Source organism: Schistocerca americana, chromosome 3 (assembly GCF_021461395.2).
Source record: "Schistocerca americana isolate TAMUIC-IGC-003095 chromosome 3, iqSchAmer2.1, whole genome shotgun sequence".
NCBI lineage: Eukaryota > Metazoa > Arthropoda > Insecta > Orthoptera > Acrididae > Schistocerca > Schistocerca americana.
This window is the reverse complement of record NC_060121.1, coordinates 938,552,029-938,578,436: the sequence shown is the minus strand read 5'-3', so window position 1 is coordinate 938,578,436 and position 26,408 is coordinate 938,552,029. Positions and strand designations below refer to the sequence as shown.

The following is a 26,408-nucleotide window of genomic DNA, read 5'->3' as shown; positions in this document are numbered from 1 at the left end:
TTATGAATAAAAACTCTGTACTTCGTGCGGGGGGGGGGGGGGGGGGAGGCGCGGGGTGGCAAATGCCCCCTCTTGGCACCCTCCATCTTCAGCCACTTATGCTACTAATTTTCAATTTCTCGTAAGAACCAAATACCAAGCACAAATAAACAGTGAATGAGTAAAAATGAATGGTTCCCAAAATTGAGCGATCACCAGTGAACTAGTTCCCAAGGATGAAAGAGTTTGCCCATCTCTGGAAAAGTCTACATGTGGCTGTGTTACCAATAAGCATTATAGTTTCTGTAGGTACCTGCTACATTTTATCTAATATCATTGTTAAATGTGATGGAAGGCACAATAAGAACATAATAATAAATTTACTTCTGTACTTCCAGTGTCATGAGATGCACAGATTTCTCATAAGGCTTCAGCAAATATTACTTTTTCATTTCTGTCACTGTATACATTTGTTACTGCAAACTACATTCTGTACAAAATCGTAAGGCATGATCATCTTTGTTGCTACTGCCCACAATAAAATATAACAATCTGAAATTAAAAAAAAAAAAAAAAAAAAAAATGATATACCTGAAATGGTTATCCATTTCCAATGAATTTTAATTTTGGTGTCATCTTTCAACATAGATATAACATTTGAAAGTGAACCATTTGTTGGAGGGCTGTAGAACCCTAAAATCTTGCAGAATAATGAATACAAGTCAACAGAATCAAATGGTGGAATTGTATAATTCTTCTTTAGTAGAGGACCCACAGCAATGAAGAAAGAGTGCATTGTCTGGAGTTCATTGTCATAACCATGAACTCCAAATGTCCTTGAGCCTGAAAAAAAAAAACAATAATAATAATAATAATAAAGTTTGCAAATCATAACACTTTTTCTCTCAAGTTACAGGCACAAACAAATGAATTCAGGTTTTAAAAATAGAATTATACAACAAACTAACAAAACTTATCTTACAAACGTACATATGAGTGTGCTATTGATCTTTAAGGCAATGTCTGTATTCTAATTACACTTAAAAATGAAATTTACTCTGCTGCAGAAGAGAAGGAACAACATCTGTAAAAGTTAAATCAACACAAGAACTGCATTTTGTTCTAGCGATTGATTTCTTTAACCTGGCGAAAATAGGACAAAAAGGCTTTCCTCTTGATGTTTGACATCACAGTTAATATTTATAACAAATAGAATAATGTTGATAAATTACAGGCAGATAGAATGGGACTTTGGGCAATGGCAGCATTAGATGTGAGAGAAGAGATGGAAAAGGTAGAAAAGAAGAAACATGGTAGAATACAAGTAATGAGAAAGATGACAAAAAGGGCATGACAGATTGAGAAGTGGAAATAGAAAGGAACATAACTGGAAGAACTGAGTCTTTGGTTCGCTGACTGACAGGGGGAAATGGCTATATATGTTAATTTTTGAGGGAACAATTGTGAATGTGCAAAGAAAGGGCCTTAACTTTATGAAACAGGACACCAAATAGTGTGAAATGTACAGTGTAAATTGTGTCAGAGGTGGACAGTAACCAATGAGAAGGAGTTTGAAAATGTGTTTGTTTCATAGATGGTAGCTTAGCTACATAACTTGTCCGCCAACAACCACACAATCACAATATTTGTGGCAATGACAATGCACAGAGAGAGAGAGAGAGAGAGAGAGAGAGAGAGAGAGAGAGAGAGAGAGTGTGTGTGTGTGTGTGTGTGAGAATAATCTTAGATTTTAATTTTTCATTTTTCTCCCTTGTTACATTATCTACATTCTCTTCATTCTATACCTCTTTCTAAGCGATTTGTCCATTTAATTATACAAAATAGTCTATGGGTAAGTCTATTAACTATACCACGACTACTATTAGAATTTTTTTGGACAATATTGGAAAGGTGGAGGTTTGACATGCAACAGTATTATATGTAACATTTTATTTTTCAACTAGTGACTTGTACACACATTTATAAAAGTGCTGAAGAAGTGAAGGTAGATGAGAGGCTCCCAAAAGACACATATTGTCATCTACTGCAGAGACTAAATGCAGCTACTTTTGCAATTAGGAAACTAACTACAATAAACTTAATTGATTCACTAAAATGTGTTTATTTTGTGTGCTCTTGTTTCCTGGCATCATAAATGATAATATTTTGTGGCAACTGTGTTCAGGCTAAAAGGATACTTTTAGCTCAGAAGTGAGCAATCCAGGCCATATTTGTGGTTTCGTGTAGGCCTATGTTTAACAAGTTGGAAATTCTTGTACTGAAATTGCCATATGTATCTCACCTATGAGGTTTTTCCTAGAGAACTTTAACTTGTTTGATAGGAATGGCAACATCCATTCAGTGGAGGCAAGACCGAAGAAGAACCTTCATTTTACAAGCACACTCTTAACTACCATTCAAAAAGGTTGTAGCACACTGCAGCACACATTTTTAACAGGTTTCAACAAAATTTCAAGTTTATTACAGACAAAACCAAGGAGTAGTTCTTCCTCAAGCAAACTACACTTAGTCCTTGCAGGAATATTGTGGGTCACTTTTATGGGTATATAATCCACTCTAATGAGTGTTTTAATATGCAAAACTGTTCATATTCATTTAATAAATTTACATGCCTCATTCACTGTTTCTTCTGTTCACATACAAGTACTTTACATTTGCATTACTATGTTGTAACTAAGTCAATATTGAGAAACAAAGCTGTTTTTTATGAAAAGCATTAAGAACTGTTTATCTGATTGATTCACCTCGGGTTCTGGTTTTAAAATATCATTCGAGTGACCTGAGGCCAAAATAAAATTCAAAGGAAAAAACCTATTTCAGTTTCCCCATATAATTCCAGCTGAATACACTCGTCTACTGTAGCCCAACAAATGGGAGTGTGCAGTGAGTGAACGTTGTATTTCCATCGGTCATTCCACTGATTACGGGAAAGTTAAGATACTGGCCACAGCCTGAATCCTACTGGGATGCAGTGGTCAAGGAAGCTGTGGAACTTTAATTGGCAGATAAACTGCTTAACTAATATGGGAGCTTTCAACTTGATAAATCATGGACCCTCATTTCATTTCACATCTGCACTCTCATTTCTAGGTTTCCACTGCCTGGCATTCCAACATATGCCAACCAAATACTTCACATGTACTGAATGTGCTCATTTTGTTTTATTCTTGGAGGTGTAAAGTTTTAACTATTACTGACACAAAGTTGGAATTATATGGAAATGTTAGAAGTGGTTACAATCAAGCTACAGTAGCCCATTACAAACAGTACTGCCAGGTGCTTAAAAATGTTAGTAGGAAGGCAAAGAGTATGCGGTACACAAATAGAATAGCTAATTCACACGGGATAAAATTAAAACCATATGGTCAGTTGTGAAGGAAGTGTCTGGTCAGCAGCACAAGATCGACAATATAAAGTCAGTTCGTAGTAAAAATATTTCTGTTACTGATAAATCAGATATATGTACAGTATTTATCAATCTTTTTGAGCATTGCTGTTGAATTACACAAAAATTTAGTTGATACAGGGAATCAAATTACACTCTTGGCAAATGCCTTTCTGAGATTGATGTCAGAAATACTCCTCTGTGACACAGACAAGGGGGAGATTGAGTCAATAATTAAATCACTGAAGACTAAGGACCTTCTTGGATATGGTGGAGTGCCTAGCAGAATATTAAAGTACTGTGCTGCACATGCTAGCCCTGTATTTAGTCATATTTGTAATTTTTCCTTTAGGGATGGTCAATTTCCTGAACGATTAAAGTACTCAGTAGTAAATCCACTTTATAAAAAGGGAGAAAGGGATAATGCAGACAATTTTAGACCTATCTCTATGCCATCAGTGTTTGCTAAAGTTATTGAAAAGGCTGTGTAAGTAAGGATAATTGATCATTTTATGTCGCATAATTTGCTATCAAATGTACAGTTCGGCTTTAGAAGTCGTTTAACAACAGAAAATGCTATATTCTCTCTTCTCTGTGAGGTAGTGGATGAGTTAAAAGATTTCGAACGCTAGGCATATTTTTTGATTTAATTAAGGCGTCTGATTGTGTTGATCACAAAACATTGCTCCAGAAGTTGGACCATTACAGAATAGGAGTAGCTCACAATTGGTTGACCTCTTACTTTAGCAACAGACAGCAAAAGGTAATTGTTCACAGTGTTTAGAATGGCTGTGATGTGGGGTCTGAGTGGGGTATAGTCAAATGGGGAGGGGGGGGGGGTGCCCCAGGGATCAGTGTTGGGGCCACTCCCGCTCCTTATTTGTATAAATAATATGCCTTCTAGTATTATAGGTAACTCTAAAATATTTCTGTTTGGTTGGTAGTAAAGGATGTTGTGTGGCAACACTGGCTTGGTTTCAAATAGTGCAATTCATGATCTAAGTTCATGGCCTGTAGAAAATTAACTAATGCTAAATCACAGTAAGACTCAGATTTTACAGTTTCTAACACACAATTCAACAAAACCTGACATTTTAATTTCAAAGAATGGGCTCATGATTAGTGAAACTGAACATGTCAAATTTCTGTGTGTTCAAATATAGTTAACTGTCATGGAAAGCCCATGTTCAGGATCTTGTTCAAAGACTTAATGCTGCCATTTTTACTATTTGCACGGTATCTGAAGTAACTGATCGTTCAACACGAAAATTAGTCTACTTTGCTTATTTTCATTTGCTTATGTCGTATGGTATTATATTTTGGGGTAACTCTTCCCATTCTAAAAGGATATTTTTGGTTCAGAAACAGGTGGTTCGGGCAATCAGTGGTGTAAGTTCACAAACCTCTTGTTGACCCCTGTTCATGAGTCTGGGTATTTTGACATTGGCCTCTCTCTCTCTCTCTCTCTCTCTCTCTCTCTCTCTCTCTCCACACACACACACACACACACACACACACACACACACACCCCTTACTGTCATTTATTGTTAACAATATTAGCTTATTCCCAAGAATAAGCAGCTTTCACTCACTTAATACTCGGCAGAAATCAAACCTGCAGTTGGATCAGACTTCCTTAACTCTCGTGCTGAAAGGTGTGCAGTATACTGCTGCATCCATTTTCAATAAGCTATCACAAGAATTCAAAAATCCTAGCAGTAATCCACACACTTTCAAATCGAAACTGGAGAGTTTCCTCATGGGTGACTCCTATTCTGTCGAGGAGTTCCTTGAAAAATTAAGTCGATTCTTGTTGTATTCGTTTATTGTTTTTACTTAAACTTATGACTCGGCATTTTTCAGGTTCATAAACATTTTATTTTTATCTGTCATTTCTTTTATGTTGTAATTTCATGTACTGATGCATTCCATGACCTTTAAGATTTTCTCCTCACTTTGGTCCCATGGAAATTGACATGTAAATAAATAAATAAAATAAACACTCGCTAACAACAGTGTTATCTTTGACGCATGCGCATCTGCTTCACAGTGTAAAATGCCTTCAAAATCTTCATTTTGAGAATGCCTGGTAGCTTGTCAGCAGAAATATCAGTACATGAATTAATAATATCCTTGATGCACTCCCAAAAAATGATGGAATAAATGTTCATATTGCAGACAAGTCTGAAGGCAAACTTATTCACAAATTGCCTCTAATATGCCCATGAAAGACAACAATAGTCATTACACAATGTTGATCGATACCAGACTTCCAAGGAGATGTGGGTCATTTACATATCGGGCACAGACTTGTTACATAGTTGTTGCTCACATAGTAGCTCGCACGGGACTGAGTATTTTTTGGGTGGCATATAAAGACTAGCATATGAACATATTATGATTTCAGAAACCACATTTTTGTTTGAAAAACTGCTGGGTTAGAATTTACTAATTTGACTGAGCTATACATTCATGCAACACTTTTGTTTACATAATAAATGATTAGCTTATACATTAAAAGTGATGACAGTATAAAGTATTGTGTCTGTGCTGGGAGTTATCTAGTTATCAGCATGACAGCCACATCTGCAGAGGGTCTCACTGAACCTTTGCAAATCAAAATTCCTCTCCTTTCCTGGTCCAGTAACAATGTCTCTGATCTTACCTTCCCAGTCATCCATCACATCCAATGACTGGCTTCCCTCACAACTCAATACCACTCAGGGCTGGAGCAACTGAATCACATTCTCCATCAAGGCTTCGACTACCCTTCACTGTGCCCGGGGAAATGAGAAATATCCTTCCTACTATAGTCTCTACCCCTTCCACAGTAGTATCCCGCCGCCCACCCAAACTACAAAATTTATTTGTCCATCCCTACTCCAACCTTCCTCCCCAGTCCCTTTCCCTAAGGTTCACATCCCTGGTTGGTCGGTTGGGAGTGAAAGGAGCTAATCTGCAAGATCATCAGTCCCTCCCTCCGTTAAATGGCAAACCAGGAATGGTTGTCAAAGAAAGGGAGTGAAAGGCAAATCCAGGAAATCATACGTGTAACTAAGTAACTCACACACACACACACACACACACACACACACACACACACACACACACACACACAACCGCACGCGTACGCAGGCGCGCACATGCGCTAGGGGGAGGGGGAGAGGGAGAAGAAATAAAAGCCCAGACAAGTCGTTAAAAGGTCAGTCAAGCCAAGACATTAAAATCAAGAAACAAAAAAGAATAAAGAATAAAAATGTGGAATGGGTAGAAGGCCAGGCTGGGCCACTGAGCACAGACCAACAAGGGGCCCCTTTGGGGGGGGGGGGGGGGGAGGGGAGGGTAGGGGTGTCCCACTTACCCCTCTGGTGATCAATGAGGCCAAAAACCCCTACCTTATAGGGATGAATAGAAACCACCTTTGCAGGCAAAACAATGCCAGATCAGCCACTTTGGCTTAGTCTGCTATCATCAGAGGTAGCGTGTCAGGAAAATTAAGACCACCTCAAAGCAGTAAAAAAATTAGGACAGTCTATGAGTTAGTGGGCACCATCAGTGGGCTCCACATCCGCATGTTGGAGAACATGGCCATGAGCCAGCCAAATGTGGCCAATGCAGGGTCGACAGAGGACATTGGATTCCCTGCAAGTAGCACACAGGGAGAACTGTGATGTGGTGATGGTCTCCTTAGCTGCCCTCAGTTTGGGGAGATCAGAACAGAGCATTCCAGGTTCCAGACTTCCAGTAATCGATCTCGTATAAATGATCAAATGTCCGGTTCTGGAACCCCCATTTCAAGAGTCAGCATCTTTGTGATCAGCTTGACTAAGCTCATTCATTTCTCGAAATCCCAAACTGACTGGGGTTCTAAACAAAAACGACTGGCCATCCAGCTTGACGAAGGTCAGAGACAAGATCCTGGATAGCCGTAACCAGTGGCTGAGGAGAGCTGCACTGGTCTACAGTCTGGCAAAGGGAGTCACTAAAGATTAGGATACTCTTGTCAGAGAAAGAATGAATGTGGCTTTTTTAAGTGCTAGTGTAATGGCCATCAATGCACCAGCGAGGACACTGCAGCCAAGGGGCAGTGAGTGGAGTTTACTGCACCGTGCATATGTGTATGCAAAGCTTGTTCATCTGTCACTTGTTGATCCATCAGTGAATACCACTTCCAAACCTGGATACATTTCATGAGCAGCCAAGAACAGGCAGTGAAAAACCATGGTGTCAATGGAAACTTTCGGACCAAAGGAGACTTCCAGACAAATCCGAGGCTGGGACACAATCCACGAGGGCAGATCTGATGTCTCCCTGTTCTGAAATGACAGTTGAAGAAGTTGCAGTTTCGAACAGACCCTGTATGCATGCAGCAATTTTAAGCCTAGTTCTGGGTCGCTGTTGTGGGAGGTGGAGCTCCCTTTCAGGGAAAAGGGCACAGTAGTTGGGATGTTTAGGGAAGCTACGAACGCATATAGCATAACTCAGCAGCTGTTGTCGGCATCTAATAGGTAATGGAGGGACTCTAGCCTTGACTAAAATGTTTCTCCAGGGCTAACTCGGAAGGGTCCTGTCGTAAGTCAGACCCCACAATGATGAATGGGGCCCAGTATCCACAGTGCTGAGGGTGATGCTGAACCATATGCTAGACTCCCACAATTGAGACAGAACAGAATCAGGGCTTCATAGAGCCACAGTCTGCCTCCATAGCGCAGCAGTAGCATTACCACCTACCATGCAAGGGGGCCCGGGTTCGATTCCTGGCAGGGGACTGGGTGTTGTGTGAATGCACTTATCTTTTACTACCTGCCTCCTGGAGCCATATAATGCTCCATTCAGTGAATTGGAACTCTTCAGTGCCTTAGCCTATTGTCCTGATACTGCCCCAGGACCAGATTGCATCCACAACCAAATGCTGGAACATCTCTCAGTGGAATGTCAGTGTCACATTCTTGCCCTCTTTAATCAAGTCTGGAATGAGGTTGAGTTCCCATCTCAATGGCAAGAAATCCAGTACTTAAACTGGGTAAGAACCCCCTAAGTTACCCAGCCAGACTTGCCAACATTCTCAGTAAGTTGCTCAAATGCAGGATGAGCAAGCGGCTGTGTTTGCTCATTGAGTCTTTGAGCCTTTTGGCTGCATCTCAGGGTAGTTTTCGCAAAAGCCGCTCCACTGCTGATAATTTGGTTCACATGAGGTCCACCATCTGGGTGGCCTTCGCATGTTTTCAGCACCACATCACTATCTTTTCTGATGTACAGAAGTCTTATGACATGACATGGTGTCACCACATCATTATGATGTTAAGTAGGGTCTCTGGGGTAGATTACAGATTTTTGTCAAGAATTTCCTGTTGCTCCATACATTCTGGGTTCAAGTGGGCACTTCCTCAGTACACCCAATTTCCAAGAGAATGGGGTCCCTCAGGGCTCTGTACTGAGCGTCCGCCCTCTTTCTGGTTGCCATCAATGGTCAAGTGGCAGTTGTGAGGTCTTTGGTATCGCCCTCCTTATATGGCGACGATTTTTGCTTTTACTATTACTCCTCTTGTATGGGAGTTGCTGAGTGCTGCCTAAAGGACATCATATGAAAGATGCAGTCATGGGCTCTCACCCATGGCTTTCGGTTTCCAGTCACCAAGATTCATATTGTGCACTTCCATTGCCTCCTACTGCCCACCCTCAACCAGAGCCGCTGTTTAATGAGTCGAAAGGTGTGATGATAGTTCTAAGATGCAGAGGTGAGAGCATAATCCTCAGAAAAATGTTTGGCAACAGAGTGGGGATCACTACAAATGGCACCATGTACAGAAATACTTCATACACCTGCACGGGACTGGACGCCATAGAGGCGTCTGATCTCTACCCATACCTGTTATGTAGAGGTACATGATCCAATGGTGGAAACTTATCATTTTATGAGCTAGCATGTGCGGGCGCAGAGCTGTTTAAAGGCAGTGAGGTGTTTCAGTAAAGGGTGCCACTTATGGTGTTGGAGAGCCAGCCTATGATCTCTAATGGCTGCAGTGATCTCTGGGGTCCACCAGAGTACCGTATTCTAAGGGGGGGTCGGGGGGGGGGGGGGGGGGAGAGGGGGATCCCGAGGAAGAGGGAATGACTTGACTGGCTGCCAAAAGAATGGCTGCCGTCATAAGCTGAGCAGCCACATTGCTAACAGTTTGTGATGGGGATCTTATGATGACAACAGAGATGAACCCATTCCAGTCAGAATAGCTGAGAACCCATCTGTTTAGGCGTCCAGGGGGGCAATGCTGTGGGAGGGACAGGAAAATCGGGAACTGGTCACTCTACACACAGGTCATCATCGACCCTCCAGCGAATAGATAGTAAGTTCCATGTGCTGTGCTTAAGTGTGTGGAGACACCTGAGTTCAGGAGGAAAAGACTGAGCTGTGTCAGTAAAATTTTGATGTCTTTACCACGGCCAGCGACCATAGTACCATCCCATAAAAGGATTATGGGCACTGAAGTCGACCTAGACTAGGAAAGGTGGGGGCAGCTGAGAGAGCAATGTAGATATTACATCCGAAGACATGACATCATTGGTAGCGAGATAAACATTACAGATGGTAAAAATCTTGATGTGCCCTTACCCAAACAACCACAGCCTCCAAAGGTGTATCAAGAGGCACACGGTCACTGTACACAGAGTGCAGCACATACATACAAACTCTACTCAATATTCTCTCATAGTAGGTACAATTCTTAAAATAAGTTCAGCAGCCACAAAGGGCAGAGGTTCAACTTGCTGGAAACCCCAGTTCCTGAATGCCAACACAGAATGGAGGGTAAGGGTTTAAAAGTTACTGTAGCTCAGCCACGTGGTGGAAAAAGTGGTTGCATTTCCACGGGGGGATCAGACTGAATACTGTGGGGGATGAAGCAACCAGGGGAGGGAGAAAAGGGGGAGGGGGGCAGGTTATGACGCAGGGTCATGTGCTGCCTCCAGTTGAGACGTCAGGGGATCCACAGACATACATTTTGCGGCACATTTCCTGAGGAGATCTGGTGTCTCAGGGGCCACGGAGATCTCCTCCTCAGGAACAGAAGGAATACCTGCAGAGTCCGGTGGCATGAGGGCCACCGGAGTTTCCTTCATCTCAGAGGTCTTCCTTTTATCCTGCTCTTCCTTCTCCTTAGAACAGGAGGACTAGGCAATTGTCCCTGAATTGGTTTCAGGGCCAGAAGAAGAACAGCCAGCAACCTGTAGTTCCTTCAGCCAACAGCTGGTGTCTGGCTGTGGACCAGCAGGAACCATGGAAGGAAGAGACCCCAGGGACCTCTTCCTAGCTAGAGAAGCTGGAGGGGGATGAGGCACCTTCGGCTAGGGGATGGGGACTGGTGGGGACCCAATGCTCCCAAAGTGGGTGTTGTGGGAGCACCAGAAGGGCCCCTAATCACCTGGGGGCAGGTATCAGCAGGCAGCTCTGATGGGCCATTGTAAAAGGCACAAAAGCACCATCAACAGAACTGCAGCACAAGATTGTGTAATTTGTATGGGATTAAGATGCTCATACTTTTTTCTGGCCTCTTGGTATCTGAGCTTGTCCGGGGGTTTTCTTCATACATTTAAAAATTGAGCAATATGGTGGGCAGGGGGTAAGTAACTTGCCACTGTTTACACAGATGGTGGGAGGGGCACAAGGAACTGCTCTCTCCCCAGATGTGGTTGTACATATTAAGCAGAAAGCGCTTGCTCGCACAAGAAAGGTGTTGCATCAACTGAATGTTAACAGCATCTGGCCCTGGGGTGCAGGATTGGGATGAAGTGAGGGTGTAATATAGCTCCCTCATAGTAAAGGCAGCATTGTAGCACTCACAGTTCTAAGAAGAGAAGGCTATTGCACGAGCCTCCTCTGCTCATTTCCAATGGTGGGAGGCAGGACGATAGTGGGAGGAGCTCGAAATCTTCGCAAACGGCGGCCCAAGGTGTTGAAGATAGCAATAGGGTCCACAATGACATCATCTGCTACTATCAGGCTGCAAATTGAGGATGGATCTTGGTCCCAGAGAGCAGTTGGAGGTTGGCCCACAGGACAGAAGAGGGAGTGGAACTGTTAAAAGAAGTGGCGAGTGAAATCCAGCTAGCTTTTTGCTATCCTGAAGAACGTGACGACACTACACATGCATCTGTTTATAGTGAATGCAGTTTGCCATCATAGGATGACAGTTAAAAATGCAGAGAGCATGTCTCTGCTGACGAATCGAGTCAAGGCATGGCTTAGTCTAGCAAGCGATCGGGTCATGGCATGGTGAAGAGGAAGTGCGAGGAACGGAACATTCTGCAGCGATAAGGATAACATTTGTAAGATACTCCACCTGGTTATCACAACTGTGCAAATCTTGTTGTCGAAGTTCGCCAGGGAGGAGTAAATCCTCCAGTCGCCTATGGTTAGCTGCCATTTGGGTGTGCATGGAGGTGGGGTAAGAGCCAGGAAACGGGTAGCACAAGGGAAATGGTCACTCAAGTATGTGTCAGAGAAAACAGACGGACCATTCAAGACAATGAGAAAGCTGTGCAGTGCAGAAGGATAGGTCCAAATGGGAACAGGTGCGCGAGGAGTCTGGAAGGAACATGGGTGCTCCTGTGTTAAGGCAGAAGAGGTTAAGTTGATTAAGAAGGTAAGCCAAGAGGGCACCTCTCAGACAGGGTCTGAAAGAAGCCCAAAGCAGATGGTGCACATTAAAGTCACCGAGCAGCAGAAAGGGGTAGGGTAATTGCCCAATAAGCTGGAGGAAGTCTACCCTGGTAACATGTGACGGAAGGGTGTAAACAGTACAAAGGAAAAAGGTCAAGTGAGGAAGGAAAGGTGAACTGCAATAGCTTGAAGACGGGTAACCAGGGAGATGGGTTGACTATGAACGTCATCCCATATGGGTAACATGACTCCCCCATGAGATGGGATGCTAACCTCAGTGGGAAGGTCAAAATGGGGTGAGAAGAAATGTGAAAGCTCAAAGTGGTCGTGAGGACACAATTTTGTTTCCTGAAGGCAGAGTACAAGTGGACGCAGGTACTTGATGATACCCCCTTCAAGAACGGATGGTTATCATGCTGGGTTTTTGGCATCCTACAACAACAGGATGGAAGGCCACAGAGACAGAGCAGACACCACAGTGGGCGACTTTTCCTGAACGACATGCACTTCTGTAAAATTTGGGGAAGATGGCTGGTCAAACCCAATAATTGGGATGATATAATCATTAATGGAACTGAAACTAGAAATCAAGACCAAAACCGGGAACCAAGTCCAGGCAGGGTCTGCTCTGTAAGGACCATCCAAAGGACAGTCAGAGAGGTAAGAGATAGTCAAAGTGTGTGTTTGCAGCACAGAAAGAGGAACTAGTGCTGCAAAGATTGGGACCCGTGGTACCCAAGCACATACTCACCAAAGAGTGGTGAGCCCCCTGGGGATCATATCCCTGCAGAAGACCAAGATGCAAGACCTGTCCCTTACATCCTTCCACTTCCACCTACTCTGGCCATGTCAGTCATTTTCTAACTCTGCAAATGCAAGGCCACCTATGAAAGCAGCAATGTAGTCTGCCAACTTAGCTGCAAATACTGTGCAGCATTATAGGTGAGCGTAGCCACTAACAAACTGTCCATCTGCACGAATGGCCACCACCAAATTGTGGCCAAGAGACAACTGAGCATGCTGTGCAACACCATGAGCCCGAGTTCAGTGACTGTCCATGCCATCTCAATTCTTCACATCAACATCAGCTTTTCAGAATAGTGTAGGTGAGAATTTTCCAGTGGAACACATCCTTTGTTCTTATAACCCCCAAGGCCTCAGTCCCCTCCAGTCCCTGCCCCCCCCCCCCCACCTCTGTCCCCTATCCCTGTTCCCACATTGACCCCACATGTACCTTCTGTATTCACTTGGCTCACCTTTCCCTATCTCTGTTCCCCCCCCCCTCGCAGCCCATCATACTGTCCCTGCTATGTTTCTGTATAGTCTTCCAAGGAGCACTACAGCATTTCTCTCCCTCTGCTACCCTGCTATCTCTCCCCCTCCCCATCTCTTCTGCACCTCCCATACCAACCAAACTGAAATCTCTATTCATCGCAGCAGCGCCACTGTGCCCTCGGATGACAGAGTATATATGTTAGAAGGGCTAATTTAGAGGACAAAATGTCCCCAACCAGACAGAGGGTATCAATCTCTAACACAAATATGCACTCTGTGATTTAAGAACTTTCTACAATTTAGAACCAAGACAACAAGAAGTCTACCACTCATTTTCAAGTTCCTGATGTTTAACTAGTCAGGAAAATGCCCAATCTCCTGCACTGTATGTAAAAAGTTTGTGGAATATTCTCAATGAGTACTTTTTTGTGACCCAGTGTTGCGTGCAGTGAGGGAAATGGTTTCCGTATGGAGTAATGTAGTCTACGGAGTTTCCCAGATTTCAGTTTTTAGCACATTTCTTCTCTCTGTATACATCAATGATATTTCTTCTGTGTTACATTTTTAAAACTGTCCCTTATATGATGATGTCAGAACTAAGAATATCACACCTGCCATATTGGGAATGAATTATCACCTTTGTGCAGTATTAAGATGGGCGACACCCGAGTCTCAAACTAAATACTATCAAATCAATGTTGATCTTTATATTAGAATGAAAGTTGAGTTCATCAGCAAACAGTTCCATAAAACAGTCCCTTCTGAACTATTTGATGTACTCTATTATCCAAAATTTAGAAACTATACTACAGCAAAATCTAGTCCAGTGATTAGTTCTATTCCACAAAAAATACCAGAAACGACAGCTGATTAGCACTAGCCATGAATGATTTTGTAAGATATACATGGACCAGTCCATTATTTAATCTTGTTAATCCTTTTATGACACTGCTTAAGACCATTCGGATAACACAGGTAAAAAGACACATGCTTTTCTGGAAGATAATTCATTCCTGGATCCAGATCCAATTTCATAATTTCTATATCGAGCTCAGTTTCCATATAATACTGGTTTCTGTAAATGCTTATGTCAGCCTATGTATTATATCATAGTGTCACTCAAAAGAACAACAAAAGAATCTGTGCGGTACACAAATTAATCAAAGAAATGAGCAACCTAATAATAGTTTCTTCTCAGTTTCCTGCAATACTTTGCATCAGAAAGGTCCAGCAGTAGTCGGACAACATAGCAGTCCTCCAATTGCCTTGGCAATGCTTTTCCATTTGAGAATGTCTTGGTGGAACTGTTCTCAATTAGTGGCACCAAGGTCATCCAGGAAGAAGTCCAAATGGCCATTCAAGAAATGTATCTTCAGTGACGTGACGGTGGGCCCACTTTTTTTCTTCATTTGTTGTCCTCGGTGTCGACGTACTGCATTGTGATACTGGCTGAAAAATGGGGTGTGAAAGTACAACACTGACTACTTTAAATAATGTAGCCAACTGGTGCACAGTTGTGTTTCACTGTAGTTTACTTTCACTGTTCACAACCTCCCAACAATACACAGTTATATCGCCAGTGCACTACTGTTTTAACATTCCATAAGCCTCATTAACAGTTTGCAGGCAAACCTCCACATACTGCTACATAGTTTACTACTTAATATCTAAGAGCAGTAAAAGCCTAACCACAAAGTTCACAGTTCTTGAAGAATAGAAAGGTACATATGGAGCAGACACTGTCATTGTTTTAACACACGACCTAATTGCGTTACACTTATTTCGTGATTGCATTGTTGTTGATCTAACCAATTCAGGTTCCTCATCTGAAACAAACATGGTCGTGGACTGACTGTCTCACGACCAAAAATTGGGCCCTTATATTTCCTCACAATAATAGGTACTGAAACTACACATTGTTTGAACTTCAATTTACAGAAATTACAATTAAAACTTAACTCATTAAATTAACAGAATACATTGAAAAATTGGTTCTTTTTAACAGTTTCTTCTACTACGAGGGTTAAGCCAAATTATTTGTTTAAATGATGAAATTAACATACACAGTTACATAAACAATACTTTTGACAAAACTATTAATTACTTTGGAATTAATGAAGGGCTGGCTTTGCTAACATGTTTTTGAATCTCCGCTTTTCTTTTCTTTTCTTGGGACCTTTATCCCGCTTCAATGCAGGGTCAGCCGTGTTACTATTGAGTTGGCAGTGTTAGTTACAGATGGTGGCCGGATGCCCTTCCTGCTGCCACCCCGAACCCCCCAGTACGGAATTAGTGTACCCCAGCTGTCTGCGTCTAGTGTAAGCCATGTAAACGTGCAAACCTTTTCAAATGCCTGCGAGTTGTGTAACTGAGGTGGAATGTGGAGACCAGCCCAGTATTCACCTAGTGGGATGTGGAAAACTGCCTAAAAACTACATTCAGGCAGGCCGGCAAACCAGCACCCATCATTAATCTGCCAGGTGGATTTGATCCTGAGCCGGTGCGCCTACCCGAGTCCAGGAGGCAGCGCATTAGCGCTCTCGGCTAACCTGGCGGGTTTGCTAACAAGTTTTCAAATAGAGCCAAATAAATATTCCCGCCGGGGTCAGGGAATTTATCTACCTCATGATGACTGGGTGTTGTGTGTTCTTCATCATCATTGACTCGCAAGTCGCCAAAGTGGTGTCAACTAAAAAAGGACTTGCAATACGGCGGCCGAACTTCCCAGTTTGGGGCCTCCTGGTCAACAATGCCATACAATCATTTCATTTCACTTAAAGAATGCTATTTTTTCGCCTCCCAAATGTTTATAATTAGTACATAATTTATATTTGTTTACAAGTGAACAATAGAATTTAAGTTACGAAACAATTACTGATTTCACCCTATAACAAAAGATACTAACTAGGAACAGTCAAAATAAATTATAAAATCAATTACATACATAAAACTAAGCACAAAATTAGATCTGGTGTTATATTCTTTAAAACTGGGGACCAACGTTTCTCTTTTATGAAAATGCAGATTATACTCGTGTATGTTAATGGTAATTAGTCAGAAATGAAAAAATAAAAAATGAATCTAAGGAGGCAAGTGGCAAAACAAGAGGGAAGTAAAAATATCCCAGCCTGCTTCGTCATGTGTTATGTCCCATAAGGTGGCATGATCTCACTTGTTCTTATACAGTGTCATGTGTTTTGTTCCTTATGGTTGCCTAAAAAGTTCTAAAAAACACATGAAAAAGAGCCATGCCACTTTTTTAATATCGCTCAACATATCAAGGAAATAATCATCAGCCATTAATTGCCTATTTCTCTACAAATATTCTTTCCTTAATTTTTACTTCACTGATCCTTGGCACTTTATGTTGTAAATGCATGAATCCATATGGTGATTTGTCTGTGGCTGTACCAAGTTTTTGATAAGACTCAATTTAATACTCAGTGTAAGTAGATACACATTTTTCCAGTCAGGAGTCTTCACAACATTCATCTCTCCACACTATTTTTCCCCAGAATAGTGGTTTTTCCATCTCTGCTGTCACACTCTCATATAAAGCAGCAGAACTGTGTGTATCTGATCGGCAAACAGAGCGTAACTGCAGCAACATTGAGATCTCTATATATATGCAATTTGTATTGCTCTTACTGAATTCATGTGAATAGCAGTTTAAAGTTCTTTCATGTCTCTTCCAAGTTAATTGTGTGAGCAATTGCAACAGAAGAGAATTTTTCCCACTGTGGAAAAGTACGGTTTTCAGACTAAGTTTGCTGGAATCTATGAACGAGCACCAATCACTTACTTTGAAATCATGGCCAAGAGTCTCCATAATGGATTCAATGTCACCTTCCTTCAAGAAATATTCAGAAAAAGGAGCATGGCAGTCATGACAAAACTCATTTTTGCATCAGAAAGAATAAAATTATTTTGTTAAACGTGAAGCTAGAGTCTCAACCTGCTGCTTCAACAATTTTAAATCACAAATATGATCACCGAGATCCTCTTGCAAAAAATATGTGGCTCAAGTGATTCAAAAGGCAAGTGAGATTTTCGGTCAGCATGCGTATCTTCTTCCCTGTCCTCTAGGTGTTTGTGACTGATTCCTCTTCACTCACTGTCACGTTCTCAGGAGTCACTGGTACCAGCAGTCCTTCATTGTAACATATAGGTCTTAAAATAGATCATAAATTGGGATATTGCACAGATTTCTTCGTTTCAGAGATGATCCCAGCTATTTTTATCACTGAGAAATAACCATCTATTTTGTGATCTGTTAGTTCCCTCTAAATCATGGGACACCAAAGGACATGTGTGCAATCCTTTTAACCAGCCTTTCAGGAGTGTAAAACATGTGAAACAAAATATGAGAGTGGGGTGTGGTGGCAACTTCATCTTTACCACCAATCTTGCACCCAAAATAAAGTTAAAGGCATTTTTTTTAACAAGATGCTTAAGTTTTCATTTCTGGGATTTCAGAGTTAACTCACCACAGATATAAAAAAAAGAATTTGGGTGTTTTGTACAGGTACGAGGCATTTCTTCTTCTGCATTCACACAAAAAAGCAAACCCTCACAAACTTACAGCAACTCTGTTCACAAGGTCAGAGCTCTCTCACTACCGATACCAATGCATCAAATACAACATGATGCAAGGCAACGTCAGCACAACTCACCAGCCTCTTCTGTATCCTAGTGGTGAATATCTAATTGAGGATCACATTTTGAATTCCTTGTATATATTTTGATTGTTTACCAAAAATTACCTCCACAAAAGTAAATAAAAGAAAATCAATTCAGTAATCCTACGTCAACAATATGCAGCATTTTCAAGTTATGTCTTTGATAGAGGGTAGTGTATCTCATGAAAACTGAACCAGATAGGCGAAATCAGATTTTGTTTTCAAAATCACTAATCACAACTTAGCTAAGAATGCCATTCACATTCTTCGTGATAAAAATTTTGTTTAGCACTGTCGTGTGTTTCTCATCCATTCTGCTGCCTTACAATACCTCTCTTTGCATATCAAATAGTCTCCAACATTCCATAGAAAGAATAAAAGGTCTGACATGTCCAAAAACTTGGTAGTACAGATGTATAACTAATTTTCCACATTTTAGTCACGCCTTTGGAACAAGCCCCCCAATAATCTATGGCTTATCTGAAGCATGCTGATGCATTTGAAAGGAGATTAAAGCTTTTCCTATAATCATTGGCACAGTTTTACTACTATCCAAAATCAAACCAGCCTATTAAAAGTGCAAAAATCCTTCCAGCTTTCTTCATCAAGATGTCTCCCCCCCCCCCCCCCTCCCCTCCCAATCCACTTCTGTTGCTGAATGTACCTCATTATTTCTTGGTCCTTCTCACGTCAGTTCACTTATCCAGTTTTGATTCTCTCAGTACTGGTGCCATGCCCTCTTATTAGTATTTCATAAATACTGTTCGGCACAAATGGTATACAATGAATAATTTAACTAACACAAAGTTAATAGGACTGACATTACTGTAACATGTATACGTTCATTAATATACTAGTAAATATAATGCTGTCCTCAGGTCAAAGGTTGATCTGAACAATACAGTGCTTTACTGAACATTGTCCTACTGAAGGCGGTATGTCACTGCCTTATTTTGGCCACTGAAACAACTTCCAGCCAGTTATAGGAAGAACTCCAAACCATGTTGCAATTTTGCATTTTTCACAGTAACAACCATTGCCAGAGGAAGGTTACAGTAAAAAATCTTAGAGCCAACTGGGAACTAAATCCGAGACCATTGGATTTGGAGTCTGATACTTATCTGTTATGCCATGTATCTATTATTACTTCACTAATCATCCTGCTAGAGTTTATTGGCAAAAACAATACTCATAAGTACATGGCAATTAAGATATATAACAAATTGTCTACACATGCCTCAAGCATGCGAATCCAAATGTTTAAGGAAAAGTTGCACAACTTCTTGTTAGGTAACCTACTCTATTCATTACAAGAATTTTTAGAAATGCCCTATATCAACTTAAAAATGTAACAATGTATTTTACTAAATTAATAGGTTAAGTGAAACGACGAAGTCTATTGCATGTAATAATGCTGAATAACTAATAAAGAATCTGAATCTGGATGTCTTTAGTAACTGGAAACCTCATGTTGGAACAGTGCAGAATCAAGTTGATCTCGTTGGTTCCCCTTCAGATTTCTTGCCCCACCCTCATGTGTACCAATTCTATTTTACATGAACCAATTATATAATACACATGTTGAACAGAAAGGAAATACAGTGCTAACCTGACTACAGCAGATGCTGAAAGTGACCACCATTCATCTCTGGGCACTTTTGGCACAGGTCAGCATGTTGCTGAAGGTAGATCGAGGCTGGACTGCTGGAATTGCTGCAGTCTTATCCAAAATGTTCTGCTGCAGTTCTTTAAGACTATTAGGGTTGATATATCTTTGACTTGAGGGATCCTCACACAAAGTAATCATACACTGACAGATCAGGTGAACCGGGTGATCAGCTAGGGCCACAACCAGACTGATCTCTGCGAACAACTCCATCAGGTGTAAAGATTGTGTGAATGTGCTCCAAAGTTCAGTCGGCTATATGGGCAGTTGCTCGATCCTTTTGAAAGTAATGATAGGTCTTTCCTACCTCCGTTAATGCTGCCATAAATTCACATCCAATTGTATCCACTCATTGGGGCCACTTTTATTTGGCCCACCCTGTATATACTGTATGTGTAAGTATATTTGACATGTCTTACACCATTACGTAAAATGGTCAAAGGACAAAACAATAAAAGAATACAGCAACGGGAAATGGGCTGCAGGCGCAGTTGTCGACAATAAATGCCATTACTTACTTTCTCCAACTACTATCAGTATACAAGCATGTGTTACTCTTTTACTTTTGGCTGCATTAAGTCCAGCATTACTTTTCTCTAAATACAGTTGTGCAGTACTTAGAACCTTGTCAACAGTACTGAGCAATCACAAGCTCACAGCAAAACGGTCCTTTGCTAGTAGACACTAATCACAATTACTAACCGACTCTTTCTGTAGAATTTCTGATCTAATTTGTTGCTTTCACACACACACACACACACACACAGTCCATGTCTATAATTGGGTAATATCTGTTGCCAGTTTATGATAAAATATGACCAGCTAATTCCCTTCCTGACAACTGCCTCTAATGACTCCATTGTCAACAGCACCCTAACTGTCTTTCGTGTAAAAAGGAATATTTGACATGACTTGTTGGCTTCGATCAATGACATAGCAAAAGTGACATACGGTGTAAACAAAATGGTGGTTGTAATGTGATATCAGTGCAAATGTTTTGAAATGGCCTAAGCTACAGATCAGTCTGACACCACAACCAAGTTTTTTTTAGTTTCACATTCATTCGCTTCACCAATTCACAACCAAGCTGTCAGCTTCCAATCTAAAACAGACCTTGAGCAAAGCTGCAGAGCAGTCTGTCACTACAGCCTTTTTTTTTTTTTTAACAACAAAACTGTGAATATACACACCGAAACCTGATGCCGCAGCAGCCATTACCCTTCTGTCACTGGTCAAACCTGATGACTCCTATCAAATATTCCTCCCAATCTTGTCTTTTTTCTGACTAACCATACCATGTAAAATACAATTGTGGGTAGACCACAGGACACAGAATCAACTGCTCATTATCACCATGACCATCAGCCATCTGACATGTACTGATCTAAACAATACCATGTATGGGGCTGGTCAACTATAAATATTATGCCTTTGAATGTCCTTACTTACCATTTCTTTGGTGACTATCCGGAACATACAAGACATCATCAAAAGCAAAACCTTCATCTGCAAGTAGCAACAGTGGTGGGGTTCTTTCATTATTGTAATGCCATCTTTCAAATAATTCATCTCTCTTGTAAACTGTGAAGTTTTCTACTTCTGAAGCAACTTTCAAAGCATTGTATACGTCTTCAAATTCACCTGTGGTAATAATAATCATAAGACTCAGTTAATGTTAGAGTTAGAATATACAATAAGCTACATGTTACTTGCTCGCTATCCGAGAACAATAATAATGTTTTCACGAGAACAATAACACGAAAAAAGTGCAACACTGTCACTTCAAAAAACATATCAAAGCTATAATGTAAATGACATGTCATGTGTGATATGTACTCATAAATAATTAATTGTTAACTTTATTAAATCAAAATTAATAGCATTAAGCTGGGAAGCACACAGGTACCTTTTTTGGGAATTACATGCAGTGCCGGTGATGTGCTGGCTGTTAGATACTTTGTTTTGTTAACATAATGTGTCAAGTTGATTATTCTGTCTGCTGATACACTGTCCATGCCATGATCACTCAAAAGGAATACATTAAGCTTACTACTTAAGCCAGTAACAGCAATCTGGTCAAACAAATATTTAGTTATATTATCGCACCTCATAATCTGCTTTATCACCTCCGGTGACTCAGGACCAAATAAATGTGAATGGCTGTCAGGCTCTTCAAAATAGAGAAACACCAAGTTTGCTGGAGTGACAGGATCCATAAACCATTTTAACACTGCATCGACTCGATCTGTCCACGATACAGATGGTTTAAATGTAGTGAGAAATGTAGGGAGAACACCTTGATAGTCAAACTCTCCTCCTGGCCACATGTAAACCCCACTGCGATGGTTCAGTTTTTCATTTAGGCTCTATGAAAAAGGGAACATCAAATAAAGAATACAGGCTATCCATGCAGGTTGTTTTCTGCACAAGGAGTTGTATTACAATGTGATAAAGCTTACCCAAAGTGGAGTAACACTGTTTCCGAATTTCCACAGTTCTTCGCTGTATGAAATAACTTTGCCATATCTCTCATCATATAAACTACTTGCCATAACACCGTGTGAACTTGGAAATAAACCTGTGGCTATTGAGTGATGATTTGGAAACGTTTTTGTAATAAAAACATTGCGCATATATTGAGAGTGAACGCCTCTCTCATGAAGACTGTGTAGGGTTGGTGTTGCGTTCTTATTTACGTAATCATATCGGAAACCATCAAATGACACCACTAACAAAAGGGGTTTAGTTGGAGAACCGTAAAAAACAGCAAACAGAGTAAAAATGCATATTAACAATATTGCTATGAATACAAACACAGTGTCGTACATGTCAGTCACACATCCAGATTGCCACAAAACGTATGATATGTAATCAAACTTCCCAGTCTTCTATTTTACATTATTCGAAAACAAATGACATAGTGTTTCGTCTCACAAAACCAGAAACGTATGATCAATCCAGCACCTACAGCAACTATAATACCCCTTTCGATGACTATGGTACAGCAGTCGTATTATACGTGGTATATTTTTAGAGCAAATAAAGAGTCACTGTTTTGTTTTTGATTACTAGGGTAATGTTAACATTTCAATACGTAATGACAATTATGAGGTCTGTACTGTGCACAAATTACCCAACACCAGCAGAAATTTTATGCAGGGCAAAGCCTGATTTCGTAATAGGCTATATAGCTGTATGAAAAACACATATCAGACAAATCCTGAGTTATTGCTCCAAGTAAGTAAAGTATACGTAAATGAAATATGGAATGTAATTTCTCTCAGACAGATGTTTGAAGTGGCGCTGAGTTAGTTAGATCAGCGAAATCATACGGTCATATCCACTGGCGCCAATATTGAATTATTTCGGCAACATTAAATTATGAAGCCAAGTTCATACACGCCACCGAAGTATCGCAACGGCTAGCGGCAATCCGCATGTGTATATATGAACTCCCGGTTTTCAGTGGCGCAATTTAAGAGACGCAACTTTTGTCATTCCACAAAAAGTTCAACTTGGTTGTAATTTGTTACGCCAATTTCCTTCCACCAATGTTCCCTGATGGCTGTAACTCGAAACACGAGTATTGCGTCGCCGTTGTGGTGGGGTAATAGCTGCGTTGCTCCATTCGATTTTAGTGTGTTTACATTTTATTACTGAAAAAAGTCCAAGCCGGTGGCGGGAGGTACACTTTCGCAGCTTCTGCAAGTACAAGACCAACAGTTTAATTTCAATTTTCTGATGCAGTGCGTGTGTGTGTGCAACATTTGCAAACCAATGTTCTAGGCCTATTCCACAATCTTGAAAGATTTTTGGATAAATAAATAAACAAACTTAATATCTTACCAAAAAAAGCGATTCGTATGAATTTCGTGATTTCTGAGACCAGACACTGTATAAATTGTGCATTATATGCGGTAAAAAGCCCAGAAATGTGATGGGGTAGCTGTTCAAAAAATGGTTCAAATGGCTCTGATCACTATGGGACTTAACTTCTAATGTCATGAGTCCCCTAGAACTTAGAAGTACTTAAACCTAAGTAACCTAAGGACATCACACACATCCAGGCCCGAGGCAGGATTCGAACCTGCGACCGTAGCAGTCGCGCGGTTCCAGACTGTAGCGCCTAGAACCGCTCGGCCACCATGGCCGGCTGGGCAGCAGTTAAACCAAAAATTAGTTATTAGAATTGCCTACATTAAAGTATACAATTAGATTCTTGGAAGAGTGACGTGCTTGCTGATGATATTTGCATGCCAGCTGTTTGCCACAGCAGACAGTATTTTTGTGTTTGAGTGTTATTTCTTTTGTAAATGTGTTTGTGGCCCCTGATTTATCGATGAGTGAAATACATTTTCGGGTCTAACATTTGAATTTCGTCTTCCTTGTGTTTAGCTCTTGCCACAGCTCTAATGCCATAACCTGCACAATAACATTAATACCTGCCCATATGGTTTCAGTTGACGCCATTCTTAAAGCTGTGCAACCATGTAGAATTGGTGCTGCAAGCAAAGTCTACATATCCGGGGACGATGGGGGGTTGCGGCTTCCCATGAGCTCCCAGGGAAAGGAAAAATATAGTATGATCGGGTGTTTTTCTTTCAAGAAAATGATTTAAAAGTCAGTATTATGCAGATTTTTGAAGTGTCGGAACTAGAACTTTGTTTCGTTACTTACAACACGCCACTCGCCTTCCGAAATATTAACAGTACTTCATATCCACAGGTCTAGGCCCCCGCCCCGCCTTATAGGCGACATTGCATGGAAGCATCAGGAAATGTGAAGCCATCGAAACACAGAACACAATAATATCAGAAGTGCAATGCCCATGTTACGATACGAAAACATTTCGAAGCTAGCAATCTGAGTGGCCTGGCCTGGCAGTGAACTTCCATTTCGGGAAAAGATGGTGTAACAATCTATATTAGTATTAGATGATAATATTTTTCATTCATACTTCACGGGTGGGTCTGGTAGTAAAGTGTATTTATTTATAAATCCCAAAATTTTAATTTCAACTGTGTGGCTGTTAACAAGTAGAAATTATGTTCCTGATTACGACCGACTTACGTGCATTACGTCCTTTGAATTGTGTTGTAAATATGTTACTCATATTCTGCTTAATTTTGGCTGTTATCCGTAATATTGGATGGCGTAAATGATGCCACATTTCCTTTTGGTTCAAAAAGGTTCAAATGGTTCTGAGCACTATGGGACTTAACATTTGCGGTCATCAGTCCACTAGAACTTATAACTACTTAAACCATCTAACCTAAGGACATCACACTCGGCCATGCCTGAGGCCAGGATTCGAACCTGTGACCATAGCGGTCGCGCGTTTCCAGACTGAAGCGCCTAGAACCGCTCGGCCACACAGGCCGGCCATTTCCTTTTGTTTAATATAAAACAGAAGCTTGTTTCATCACACCTAATTCTGTGGATTCATGTCTATTTGTTACTTCTTATGAAACCGTGTGTGAACTGCTCGATTTAAACGCACTGGAAGTATGTTGCTCGTATTCTACATTATTTTTGTATCCATCTATTTTACATACTCTTCATTTAATGGAAGCGACCAAAATTTTCATTGCCTTCTGCTAAAACGTACTGTTCATTGTACATATTAAGATCATGTGAAAACATTTGTGTAACTACTGTCATATTTTTAGGATTTCCAAGGAAGAATGCTCTAATCATCAAGACAACAAAGCATACTCATCTACATCTACATCCATAGTCAGCAAGCCACTTTGAAATGCAAGGAACTCAGTGGCGAGAACCAACACCACTCAAAGCAGAATTACATACTCATTCTGTCACAGGGGGTAATAAAGTTGAATACCAATATGCACAAAACTTGCCAACATGTAGTTCTGCAGTAGGTGTGAGAAATCTCAGGAAACTAACGCAAAGAAAAATAAAGTAGAATAACAGCAGTATACTTCAGTTGCATTTAAATCATGCAGCTAAAACACAAGCAGTAACAATATACAAAACAGATTGTCATGAAACCAGCTTCTGTTTTATATGAAACAAAACCAAATATGGAATCATTAACACCGCGCAATATTGTATATGTATGGAGAACGCTATCAGGAAAGGAGCAACATACAGAGGGGGCCACAAAAATGTACACCCTCTTTGATATTCAGTATTAATGCAACAAAATGACTTACCATTACAATTCTTGCAAGGGGGGGAAGGTTACTTTGTGTGTTTACAGTGACTCCCAGCAGCACCCAAATAATGTCGATGCCAATGAACTGTTGACCAAACTATAGTTGTCAGTGTTGCCGGTATGATAGCCGTACAGGACGCCTCGATGGTTTCTCGTAGCTCGTTCAGTGTAGATGGCTTCTATTGATATACTTCATTTTTCGAGGTCCTCCGAAGTCTGAAGTCAAGAGGTGAAAGATCTGGAAACTATGGTGGGTACTCAACAGCTCCTCTTCGACCATTCCACCGATCAGGTGGATTTTCATCCAAGTAGGCCCCGACATCTCTGTGGTCATGATGCAAGGAGCCATCTTGTTGTACGTAAAATCTTTCATTTCCAAACAACTATTGGATGGCAGGTAAAATCGATGTTTGCAGCTTATGAAGAAATACCTCACCTGTTATGGTACCTTCAAAGAAGAATGAGCCAACCAAACAGCTCAATGAGAGACAACACCGTGTATTAACACCGAGTAGAATAACATGTTTGTCCACGTGAGCGTGATGATTTTTAGGAGCCCAGTACACCCA

At 40.9% G+C, this 26,408-nt stretch overlaps 1 protein-coding gene across 1 annotated transcript in view; it reads right to left on the bottom strand.

Annotated features, from left to right (window-relative positions):
* Positions 1-23,202, bottom strand: part of LOC124605700 (ectonucleotide pyrophosphatase/phosphodiesterase family member 5-like) — a 31,820-nt gene extending 8,618 nt beyond the window's left edge. Inside the window, exons 1-4 of the mRNA XM_047137561.1 lie at positions 22,121-23,202; positions 21,568-22,027; positions 21,111-21,302; positions 571-822 (exon numbers count right to left, since the gene is read on the bottom strand). Coding sequence (XP_046993517.1) covers positions 571-822; positions 21,111-21,302; positions 21,568-22,027; positions 22,121-22,489 — 1,273 coding nt within the window. The 5' untranslated portion in view covers positions 22,490-23,202. The remainder of the gene's footprint in view (positions 1-570; positions 823-21,110; positions 21,303-21,567; positions 22,028-22,120) is intronic.
* Between the last annotated feature and the right edge of the window lie 3,206 nt (positions 23,203-26,408).